Source organism: Heterodontus francisci, chromosome 29 (genome assembly GCF_036365525.1).
Source record: "Heterodontus francisci isolate sHetFra1 chromosome 29, sHetFra1.hap1, whole genome shotgun sequence".
In the NCBI taxonomy this organism is placed as follows: Eukaryota; Metazoa; Chordata; class Chondrichthyes; order Heterodontiformes; family Heterodontidae; genus Heterodontus; species Heterodontus francisci.
In genome coordinates, this window is record NC_090399.1 from 52608059 (window position 1) to 52620927 (window position 12869).

The 12869-nt window shown below is 44.1% G+C and overlaps 1 protein-coding gene across 1 annotated transcript; it reads right to left on the minus strand.

Moving 5' to 3' along the window:
• Positions 1–2263: 2263 nt before the first annotated feature.
• LOC137345844 (uncharacterized) lies at positions 2264–11637 on the minus strand. Its single transcript, XM_068009093.1, is given in 4 exon segments — positions 2264–3952; positions 5859–6838; positions 6841–7308; positions 11538–11637. Coding segments are annotated over 4 exon segments (3237 nt in total).
• Between the last annotated feature and the right edge of the window lie 1232 nt (positions 11638–12869).

A 12869-nucleotide genomic window follows, 5' to 3' on the forward strand; every position in this document is an offset into this window, starting at 1 on the left:
CCTGCCACCCTCAAAGATTTGTGAACATTCGCCCCCCCCATGTCTCACATCAGCAACAAATCTAACCTGAAACTCTACCATATTGAGGTGGCCATTGCCCAAGGTGGTTCTCTGACTCTTGCCTGCTCTACAATCCTGATAAGTAATTAATGTTAGGCCCAATAACAAAGCAGCTCATGTGGGATAATCCTGCAATAATCCTTTGTTCCTAAACCCCGTACATCATATTCTGTCTTCTCATTCTAACTTCCAAAATGTACAGCATCCTGAACAGAGTAAAATGTCCCAAGATATTTCACAGATTGTTATCAAACAGAATTCGCCACCAGGCCACATAAGGAGATATTAGCATCTCATCTACCGATTAGGCACACTACAGCCTGCCGGACTGAACATTGAGTTCAATAATTTCAGAGCATGACAGCCCCCCATTTTACTTTCATTTTTAGTTATTTTTTCTTCCTTTTTTTTTTACATTCTTTTTCACATTTTTTACAATATTTTTTTTGCATTTATTTCATTTCATCTTAGTTTGTTCAGTTTGCTTACCCACTGTTTTTTTTTCAGGTTTGCACTTGCTGCTGTTCAATATTCAGTGTATTAACACCTAATCTGTACTAATGCTTTGTCTTTCAACACACCATTAACATATTGTTTGCCTTTGCTCCATGACCTTTTGGTCAGCCATGCGGCCTGGTCCAATCTAGACCTCCTTTGTTATCTCTTGACCCACCCCCACCTCACTTGCTTATAACCTGTGACTTTTCTAATATTTGTCAGTTCCGAAGAAGGGTCACTGACCCGAAACGTTAACTCTGCTTCTCTTTTCACAGATGCTGCCAGACCTGCTGAGTGGTTCCAGCATTTCTTGTTTTTATTTTATATGAGGAGATATTAGCACTGGTGAACTAAAGTTTGGCCAAAGAGGTAGGTTTTAAGGAGTGTTTAAAGGAGGAGAGATGGAGAGATGGAGAAGTTTAGGGAGGAAATTGCAGAGCTTAGAGCTTTGGCAGCTGTAAACACAGCTGGGAATAGTGGAGTGATTAAAGTTGGGGAATCACAAGATGCCAGAATAAAGGGGCAGAGAGATCTCGGAGGGTGGTGGGAAGTTATCGAGCTAGGGAAGGGCATGAAGGGATTTAAAAACAAGGAAGGCAATTTTAAAATTGAGTCATTGTTGAACCGGGAGCCGATGTAGATTAGTGAGCACAGGGGTGATGGATGAACGGGATTTGGTGTGAGTTAGGACACGGGCAGTAGTGTTTTGGATGAAATAAAAACAAGGAATGCTGTAAATACACAGCAGGTCTGGCAGCATCTGTGGAGAGAGAAGCATAGTTAACGTTTCAGGTCAGTGACCCTTCATCAGAATGTTTTGGATGAGTTCAGGTTGACAGAAGGTGTAAGGTGGGAGACGAGCCAGGACAGTATTGGAATAGTTGAGTCTGGAGGTAACAAAGTCATGGATGAGGGTTTCAGCAGCAGAAGAGTCGTGACAGAGTTTGAGACGGACAATGCTCTGGAGGTGGAACTAGACAGTCTTAGTGATTGATCTGGAATCAGAAGCTCATCTCAGGGCCAAATATGACACCAAGGTTATGAAACATCTGGTTTAGACTCAGGCGGTGGCCAGGGAGAGGAATGGAGGCAGTAACTAGGCAACAGACATTGGAGCAGGGACCAAAGTCAAAAAATCAATAGCTTCAATCTTCCAACATTCAAAATGGGAGGACATTTCTACTCCTCCAGCCCTGGATTTTGGACAAGCAATGTGAAAAATCAGAGACAGTGGAGGGTTAGAGGAAGGTGGTGGTGAGATTGAGCTGGAGTCGTCAGCGTAGATTGGAACCAGATCATGTTTTCTGATGATGTCGCTGAGGGCCAGCATGTAGATGAGAAATGGGAGTGATCTAAGACTTGATCCTTGGTGGAATCCACATGTAAATGTGCACGAGCTGGAAGAGAAGCTATTGCAGGTGATAAGAATGAAACCAGGTGAAGAAAGTTCCACCCAGCTGCATGTCAGAGGACAGACATGAGGAGGATGGTGTGGGTCAACGATGTTAAAGGCAGACAGGTCAAGAGGATGAGGATGGATAGATTAGTGAATTAGAATTAGGGATTTGTTTATTAACTGAGGGAACATCTGCTTTTATATTGGAAACAGCTGGATGGAGTTATTTAGATCAGTGAAGTAGAAAAAGAGATTAGTTTATCAACTGAGTGAAACATCTGCCTCCACGTTGGAAATAGCCGGATGATATTAATTTTCAATTGATTTTTCAATCTGATTGGTTTTATGATTGATCCATTGGCACACATCAGATATCATTCCTTTAAATCCTTTTCTACTCCTTTTCCTTTCCTTTTCAGCTTGATACTGTTTCCATTCCTCTGGTAACAGATCCTCATTCCTGGTAACTTTTGCTATAATCTCAGCCTGTTGTTTGACTACATTCAGTGACTGAATTCGCTCCTGGAACCCAGGCTTAGCTTCCTCTTTCTCAGACTGAATCAGCAGGTCGATGTAATCTGGGGTTGATAACGGGTTTGGTCTGAGAGCGATTTCTTCAAGTCTTAAAATGATCTGAGATGATTTTTCAATCAGCTCCAACACGACATCCTGAACATCAGCCAATTCCTGCTGAAGTTGTTCCATGATTTTCTGCTGTGACATCTTTTCACCAGATGCCTTCTCATACTTTTCTTTCAGCTGACTGTATGTCCTCTTCTCCATTCTGGTTTTATACTCAAATCTGTACTTCTGGTTGTAATGAACAGACCAGATACATTTATTAGGGCAGGCTGTACAGTTCCCATTGCCATCCATTGCTGCACATCCTCGTTTTTCAGCATCATTAGGAATGCCACAGGGATAGTGACAGGTAGAGTGACATTTCTGACAGTTGGTTATGTAATGACCAGTCCCACTGATATCTTCCTTTTCTGCAACTGTGACTTCAATTTCATATTCAAAATCTTTATTTGCATCCAGAACGACCTGGAGTTGGTTCAAAGCCTGTTGTGTTTTCCTGATCTCCTCCAGTTTTGTCAGACCCGCTTTGATCTGAGGCTGCAATCCCTCTACCGCAGCCTCCAGCTGCTGACGCTCCCTAAGCACTTCCTTTGTCAAGCGTAAACTCTTTGTTTCCATTTTGCTCAAAGCTGTAAAGAATGTCTTCATTATGTTTGATCCCATCTTCCAGAACATTACATCAAAGTTCTCACTGCCCTCCTCCTCTTCCTCCTCATTGTTATCATCAGGATTCCTCTTGTCAGCAGGGTTTTCAGCAGCTGAACTTTGAGCAAATATGGCTGAATTGTTGAACTTGAAATGAACTGAAAAACCTTTTTTATCTTTGGGACACGGTACCTCAGCAACATCGATGGCTTCCAGAACAGGGGGAACCTGCCCATCAGCGAATGTCACCAGTATTCGGATGTTCTCTGCAATATCTTTACCAGAAATGGAAAGAATCGAATCAAAGACATATTTCTGGGAATGAGTCAGACGAGCCGAAGAGGCCTGAGTGACAAAACACACGGGATCGATCTGATTAATACCATCTGGGGAAGTAAAGAACTCTCGGATCTGATCAGTGAGAAGTTTATCTCGGGTTATCCCCCTGGTATCTCCGAATCCCGGCGTGTCTATGATAGTGAGAGAGTAATCAATCCGGAATCCTTCTCGATGGTGGAGTTCGTAGGCAGTGATTGAGGATGTCTGACTTTCAGCCTGGGATCTTCCTGTCCCTTCATCTATTAATTTGTATCTGAAGTTGTCCTTCCATTCCACACCCAGGATGTAGTTGATCATTCCATTAATGAAGGTTGTTTTTCCTGCTCCTGTTGCTCCAAGAACCATAATTGTCCTGACACTGTGTTTTGTGGTGGGCTTTCCGAAGGAGCATTTTACAAAGCTTTGAAAGAATATCGGGAATGTAGGCGCAATCTGAAATGAGGAATTAAGAGGGCTAAAAGGGGTCATGAAATATCTTTAGCAAACAGGGTTAAGGAAAATCCCAAAGCCTTTTATTCATATATCAGGAGCAAGAGGGTAACTAGAGAAAGGATTGGCCCACTCAAGGACAAAGGAGGAAAGTTATGCGTGGAGTCAGAGAAAATGGGTGAGATTCTAAACGAGTACTTTGCATCGGTATTCACCGAGGAGAGGGACATGACGGATGTTGAGGTTCGTCACAGATGTTTGATTACTCTAGGTCAAGTCGGCATAAGGAGGGAGGAAGTGTTGGGTATTCTAAAAGGCATTAAGGTGGACAAGTCCCCAGGTCCGGATGGGATCTATCCCAGGTTACTGAGGGAAGCGAGAGAGGAAATAGCTGGGGCCTTAACAGATATCTTTGCAGCATCCTTAAACACGGGTGAGGTCCCGGAGGACTGGAGAATTGCTAATGTTGTCCCCTTGTTTAAGAAGGGTAGCAGGGATAATCCAGGTAATTATAGACCGGTGAGCCTGACGTCAGTGGTAGGGAAGCTGCTGGAGAAGATACTGAGGGATAGGATCTATTCCCATTTGGAAGAAAATGGGCTTATCAGTGATAGGCAACATGGTTTTGTGCAGGGAAGGTCATGTCTTACCAACTTAATAGAATTCTTTGAGGAAGTGACAAAGTTGATTGATGAGGGAAAGGCTGTAGATGTCATATACATGGACTTCAGTAAGGCGTTTGATAAGGTTCCCCATGGTAGGCTGATGGAGAAAGTGAAGTCGCATGGGGTCCAGGGTGTACTAGCTAGATGGATAAAGAACTGGCTGGGCAACAGGAGACAGAGAGTAGCAGTGGAAGGGAGTTTCTCAAAATGGAGACGTGTGACCAGTGGTGTTCCACAGGGATCCGTGCTGGGACCACTGTTGTTTGTGATATACATAAATGATTTGGAGGAAAGTATAGGTGGTCTGATTAGCAAGTTTGCAGACGACACTAAGATTGGTGGAGTAGCAGACAGTGAAGGGGACTGTCAGAGAATACAGCAGAATATAGATAGATTGGAGAGTTGGGCAGAGAAATGGCAGATGGAGTTCAATCAGGGCAAATGCGAGGTGATGCATTTTGGAAGATCCAATTCAAGAGTGAACTATACAGTAAATGGAAAAGTCCTGGGGAAAATTGATGTACAGAGAGATTTGGGTGTTCAGGTCCATTGTTCCCTGAAGGTGGCAACGCAGGTCAATAGAGTGGTCAAGAAGGCATACGGCATGCTTTCCTTCATCGGACGGGGTATTGAGTACAAGAGTTGGCAGGTCATGTTACAGTTGTATAGGACTTTGGTTCGGCCACATTTGGAATACTGCGTGCAATTCTGGTCGCCACATTACCAAAAGGATGTAGATGCTTTGGAGAGGGTGCAGAGGAGGTTCACCAGGATGTTGCCTGGTATGGAGGGCCCTAGCTATGAAGAGAGGTTGAGTAGATTAGGATTATTTTCATCAGAAAGACGGAGGTTGAGGGGGGACCTGATTGAGGTGTACAAAATCATGAGAGGTATAGACAGGTTGGATAGCAAGAAGCTTTTTCCCAGAGTGGGGGATTCAATTACTAGGGGTCACGAGTTCAAAGTGAGAGGGGAAAAGTTTACGGGGGATATGAGTGGAAAATTCTTTACGCAGAGGGTGGTGGGTGCCTGGAACACGTTGCCAGCAGAGGTGGTAGACGCGGGCACGATAGCTTCTTTTAAGATGTATCTAGATAGATACATGAATGGGCAAGAAGCAAAGAGATACAGACCCTTAGAAAATAGGCGACAGGTTTAGATAGAGGATCTGGATCGGCGCAGGCTTGGAGGGCCGAAGAGCCTGTTCCTGTGCTGTAATTTTCTTTGTTCTTTGTTTGTTCTACACAGTGTCCGTCCTTGTTAAGTATCTTCTTCTTTATGGGGATTGTGTAAATGGAAGGGTTCCCACTGGCCGTTAACGTACTTTCTCTGCGAAGTTTCTCTGCCAGTCTCTTTGGTTCATTTTCTGTTTCTATTAAAACCTCATCACTTGCTGCACTAGACCCTCCTGCTCCACAGTCAGCAGACACTCGCACTCTGTGGGATGTCTTGGGTTTCAATCCCTCTAAAGTATAACGACATCCGCTGTCTGTTGTCTTTATTTCCTTCCAATGTACATTCTCTGTGCTGGAGGTAACTGCCTTTTCTTCTCTATATTCTATCCTGTACTGAACTATATTGACACCAGCTCCAATCTCAGTCGGCCTGTCCCAGGTGAGTATTGCAGAACACCAGTATAGCTGGAGTGTTAAAAGTTTAGCAGGTGGACTTGTTGGAAGTGTGGTGACACAGTAACTCTCACTGGCCATGCTGACCCCTGCCTTGATCTCTGCTCTGTATTGGAATTGATATTCCTGGTGTGTCTGCAACCCAGGTATTGTGAAGGAGTCGGATTGATGGGATGTATCCACAGTTGTCCATTCCTCCTGTTGGGTAGCTCGGTACTCCACCTTGTACCCAACAATCTCACTAGCACCGTATCTCGGTGGCTGTAATTGGAGTGTCACACTGTCATGTGTTGTTCCACTAACCACAGGTCTCTCCGGCTGTGATGGTGGTTTGAAGCACTGGGTCACCACAAACCCTCTCTCATACAGGTAAATCGATGCTCCTACATTACTGTCATCCTGCACAGAAGCAACAATGAACCTTGTTTTCCCTCGTGCTCTGTTGGCTGTGGCAAAATCCAGGAATAAGCGAGAGCACTCCCTCATCTTCTGGGATACAGACACTGAGTTAAACCACTGTGAGAAATCCCCATAAAAGTTGCAGGTGAAGTTCTGAGCATTTGTATTTTGTTTGTCTGTCATTTTTCGGGAGCCCCCCCTTCAATTGCAATCTTGGGAATAATTTTAATCATCACCTCCAGCTTACCCTGAATATCCTGTAGACTGTCTGCTGAAGAGACCTCTTGATCAAACACAAAGAAAGCCTGAGCCCCGTACAACACTGCTGTAACCACGTGAGTTGCTGTCCCCTGATCAAACACATACGGGTAGGTTACATTCTGCTGACCTAAGTGACTCATTGTCAGCTGTTCAAACCTGGTTATTGTTCGGAACTGAAGGGTCACTCGGGCCTGTTGCTTTGATTTCTTTGTGTCATTGACATATTTCGCTGATCCTTTCACCTCGACTGAGCCACACAAGAAACTTGCTTTCAATGATGCGTCCACATTCAGAGCAGAGGCTTTCTTCTCAATGGAGTCAGATGTAATGATGTGAAACTCTGTGTTAGGCTGAGATCGTACATCAAGATCATTTTGCAGAGTCTCCAAGTCCCACAAGGTGACCCCTACAAAAAAAAATCAGTAAAAATATTGATTTTGAGATTAATAATGATAATTAAATTAGCAAGGGGGGGGGGGGGAATAAAAGGAGTGGAGACCCCGAGTGAGGGCAGGAGAAGGGAGAGGCAGAGATAAAAGGAGCAGCAACCTGAGGCCTGAGAGTACCAGCAACATGAGAGTGGGACAGAGGCAAGGGCTGGAAATTTAAGCCCCCCCTCCGCCCTCTGCAACCAGCGGGCTGATGGCGGCAGAGCCATAAAATTAAGAGGGAGACAAAGGGGTCCATTCCCAATGCCTCCCCAAGTCCGCTGAAATTTTATTGAGTAAGAAATGGCCTGCCAGCCCCGGGCCAATCTAGGCCCTTAAGTGGCCAATTAACTGCTACTTAAAGGGCTCTTCCTGCTGCCATGGGTAATTTACCCTCGGCAGCCGGAGGCAAAAGCATCAAGAACACCGCCAGATAAAACTTGGCGGCCTTCTTGAGGGCTGGGAGGGGGCCCTCCTGATCGGGCACCACTGCCCCTAAAGCCCCAACTGCCCCCACTGGGCAACACTACCCTCTGCCCTCCCCAACCGCCCCCACCCCTCTTGCCTCACCAGGGCCCAGCCGATTATTCCCAGTGAGGCCCCAAAAACCTACCTTCGTTCCAGGGCCGTCCTTCCTCTTTCTGTCGTTGGCTGGATGTCGTCTCAGCAGCTGATTGGCCGGCAGCTCCATTAGGCGGGCCTTCCTGCCTCAAGGAGGTAGAAGTCCCGCCCAAAGCCAATTAAAGGCTTGGGGAGAGAAAAATCCCGGCTTGGCTCCCCAGGCTCGGCCAAGGCAGGCTCACCCCCTGACTTTTCGGGCAGTGGGCAGGGCCTCGGGCACAACATTAAATTCCGGTCAAGAGGCGGCAATAAAAGGAGCCATCGGGAAAGAATAATTTTTTTAAAAAGCAAGGCATGGTGTTACAGGACAGCAGGGAGGTGATTGGTTGGTCATTATTCCAGGGGTTTTTCTCTCTCAGCTCGGACAGTTGTTCAAACTGAGAGCTGGGGAATTATAGGTATTACTTTATTATATTAATAACTTCAGTAGATAAACTAATTAATGTATCTATAAATATATGTTTAAAAAACAAATTAATTTTATTCAGGCTATCCTTAATCAAATACATAAAAAAGACGAGAGATGGAAGGGCAGGTGGAGTGTTGGTTCTGTTGTACGTGAAAATTTGTGCAGTGTCATGCTCCTGTAGTTTATTTTTTTGGAATATGCGGTTTGCCTTTAAGGCTTGCAAGGGATCAGTATTGCTTTAAGAGCCGGCAAGCTTTAGGAGTTATAGGAAGGTGCATTTTCGTTGCCTTAAAAACACCAATTTGGAGACTGTGATTCAAAAAGTGCATTCTCGTTACCATAGATATAGCCACTGGGAGTGAGCCTGCTGTGATACATTTGTTACAATTCAGTTTTGAACTGGCATTTGAGTTGAAGACAGTTTGTTCGAACAGAAGACACAGACAAAAAGAAGACACAGCTGTGGTGTTTTGCACACCTGAAAAACAGCTCTCAACCATTTAAATTGAAGGAATAGGAATTTAGTCTGTTTAATTATGATTTCTCAAAATTATAAAAAAAAAGTTAAGCCAAAACAGAGATCTCTGGAAATTTAAATTGAAGAAAAGGAAGTTAGACTGTGACAATTTTTTATCCCTCAAAAACTCTAAAGTCAGATTGATTCTATTGAAAGTGTTTGCAAGTCGTTATTTGTTGAAATTCGCTGGAGAAGGAAGCATCACCTACTGTTGGAGTTATACAACAGACTATTCGACTGTGGAAGAACCTTTTTCTCCCACATAGGACGACTGTGAGGACCTCAAGCAACATTGGACTGTAAATTTGGAAAGACTCTTAATTTTTTCTACTTGAAATGTTGTGTATATCTTCATTGCGTTTAAGAATTTAGTTCTTCTGATTAAAGAGCTAATTTGCTGATTTAAAGACACCTGGTTTGGTTAGCCTCATTCAGGGGTTAATAGATGGTACAATTTGGCTGGGTCTTTCTTTAATTTGGAAAGTTTTAAATGATATGTTAGGCGATCTGTGGAGAGACGGGATTGAATTAATAGTGTGTTGGTCCCACCACAATCTGAATTGTATATTTTGTTTGGGGGCTTTGACAGGAGCAATCGGTGGTAACAACAGTGAGAGTGTTTCAGATTCCTATACCTGCAGCAAATGATTCTGCCCTCAGTCACTCTGGTTCACAGTTAATGAGCTGGAGTGTAAGCGAGAGACACTCTGAAATGTAATGGGGGGAGAGGAAATTTTGAACACCTGTGTCCAGAAGACAAGTCACACCCCAGAGAAAAGCATACATTTAAGAAAAGGAGGGTGTCACTGTCAGGAAGCAGGGGAACAGGGACTTAGGAGAGGTTGAAAAGGAGGTCCCTCAGGCACTGGTTCTCTCCAGTAGATATGATGTACTGGCTACCTGTGAGGCCAAGGAGAAAGACTGTAGTGATGACAGCCACAATGCACACGGATCTTCCAGAAATTAATAGAGAATCTGATGGAGAGGACCACGAGGTTCTTCCAGAAATTAATAGAGAATCTGATAGAGAGGATCACACGGTTCTTCCAGAAATTAATAGAGAATCTGATGGAGAGGATCACACGGATCTTACAGAAATTAATAGTGAATCTGATGGAGAGGATCACGAGGTTCTTCCAGAAATTAGTAGAGAATCTGATGGAGAGGATCACATGGTTCTTCCAGAAGTTAATAGAGAATGTGACGGAGAGGATCGCGAGGTTCCTCCAGAAATTAGTAGAGAATCTGATGGAGAGGATCACACGGATCTTACAGAAATTAATAGTGAATCTGATGGAGAGGATCACGAGGTTCTTCCAGAAATTAGTAGAGAATCTGATGGAGAGGATCACACGGTTCTTCCAGAAATTAATAGAGAATGTGATGGAGAGGATCGCGAGGTTCTTCCAGAAATTAAGAGAGAATCTGATGGAGAGGATCGCATGGATCTTACAAAAATTAATATTGAATCTGATGGAGAGGATCACGAGGTTCTTCCAGAAATTAATAGAGAATGTGATGGAGAGGATCACGAGGTTCTTCCAGAAATTAATAGAGAATCTGATGGAGAGGATCGCATGGACCTTACAAAAATTAATATTGAATCTGATGGAGAGGATCACACGGTTCTTCCAGAAATTAATAGAGAATCTGATGGAGAAGATCGCGCGGACCTTACAAAAATTAATATTGAATCTGATGGAGAGGATCACGAGGTTCTTCCAGAAATTAATAGAGAATGTGATGGAGAGGATCACATGGACCTTACAAAAATTAATATTGAATCTGATGGAGAGGATCACACGGTTCTTCCAGAAATTAATAGAGAATCTGATGGAGAGGATCGCATGGACCTTACAGAAATTACTATTGAATCTGATGGAGGGGATCACACGATTCTTCCAGAAATTAATAGAGAATCTGATGGAGAAGATCGCGCGGACCTTACAAAAATTAATATTGAATCTGATGGAGAGGATCACACGATTCTTCCAGAAATTAATAGAGAATCTGATGGAGAAGATTGCGCGGACCTTACAGAAATTAATAGAGAATCTGATGGAGAAGATCGCGCGGACCTTACAGAAATTAAGAGAGAATCTGATGGAGAGGATCGCATGGACCTTACAGAAATTAATATTGAATCTGATGGAGAGGATCACACGGTTCTTACAGAAATTAATAGAGAATCTGATGGAGGATCGCGCGGATCGTACAGAAATTAATAGAGAATGTGACGGAGAGGATCGCGAGGTTCTTACAGAAATTAATAGAGAATCTGATGGAGAGGATCACACGGATCTTCCAGAATTTAATAGAGGATCTGGTGGAGAGAATCACACGGATCTTACAGAAATTAACAGAAAATCTGACGGAGAGGATCACATGGCTCTTACAAAAATCAATAGAGGAGTGGTGGCGAGGATCACATGGCCCTCAGGGAAATCAGTAGAGAACCTGATGGAGAGGATCACACGGCCCTCAGAAATTTGTAGCGAATCTAATGGAGAGGATCACAAGGATCTTAAAGAGACTGATTGAAAATCTGATGAGAGCATCACATGGCCAAAAGGCGAATTAATAGAAAATCTGATGGAGAGGGTCAAATGGTTCTTACACAAATTGGTGTCTGCTTTGCACAGCTTCTATGACTTTATTACCTTGGATCAGCAAGTCTGATCGGCAGTCGTACAGCATTCCCAGCTGGAATGGGCGGCCCACAGCTGCCAGTTCTATTGTCACTCTCCCTCTGTGAGTCATTGCTCCAAACTTTCCAAATTCACAGTGAGATTTACCTGTAATTGAAGCTCTGAGCCTTAATATCTATATCACAGCACCAAACAATCCACCAACATTAGAGCTAGAAATAAACATTCAAACAGTGATCTGTTGTTGCCTTAACTATTAAGGGGTGTTAATGACATTCAAGAAGGGTCGACGATTAGTTTGTAGGACACAACAGACTGACAGTTATCCTCTGCATACTGTTTGATTAAACCCTGCATGTAATGTAAGCAGCTTCTTATCCAAACTAAACTGGCATGTCAAAAAGACAGGAAACATGTCAAGAAGACATCCACAAGAAGGCGGCACAGTGGCGCAGTGGTTAGCACCGCAGCCTCACAGCTCCAAGCGACCCGGGTTCAATTCTAGGTACTGCCTGTGTGGAGTTTGCAAGTTCTCCCTGTGTCTGCGTGGGTTTCCTCCGGGTGCTCCCGTTTCCTCCCACATGCCAAAGACTTGCAGGTTGATAGGTTAATTGACCATTATAAATTGCCCCTAGTATAGGTAGGTGGTAGGGAAATATAGGGACAGGTGGGGATGTTGTAGGAATATGGGATTAGTGTAGGATTAGTATAAATGGGTGGTTGATGGTCGGCACAGACTCGGTGGGCCGAAGGGCCTGTTTCAGTGCTGTATCTCTAAACTAAAATACTGAGTGTTCCCCATGTCCACCTGGTGCACTCTGCTGCTTTTGGGCAATGTGAAATGAGTTTTGTGCAATGATATTCTGCATTGTACTCATTAATGGATTTGGATTATGTTCTTCGATAGTCTGAGTTGTGTGCATTGATGGTCTGAGCCAAATAAGGGCTGAGAGCCTAGAACTGAGGTGGACAAAAAAAGACACCACAATTTCACATCGCCCAATCTGCAACCACCCCTCCTTGGTGAAACTGAGCTCTGGAGACAGATTGCTGGGTGTCCCGACAGGAAACCTGTCTAAAATGTCTCTCATGCCATATGGAGGGAGCAGACACCAGCATTGAAGAGCTATTCTCTCACCCCAGGAAAGCGGAGTCACAATAATCCAATACCCTGAGCACCAGCCTCTCTGCCTTTACTTCCTTGGGCATCCAGGGCACCAGCAAACACTTCACCTCCACAGCTATATAAGAAACCCTTCCCCATGTTATCTGGTTAAAAGGAACACTATCTCAGGATACAACAGAATGGCGACCCATCTCCTCCAACACAGATTACTGACATAT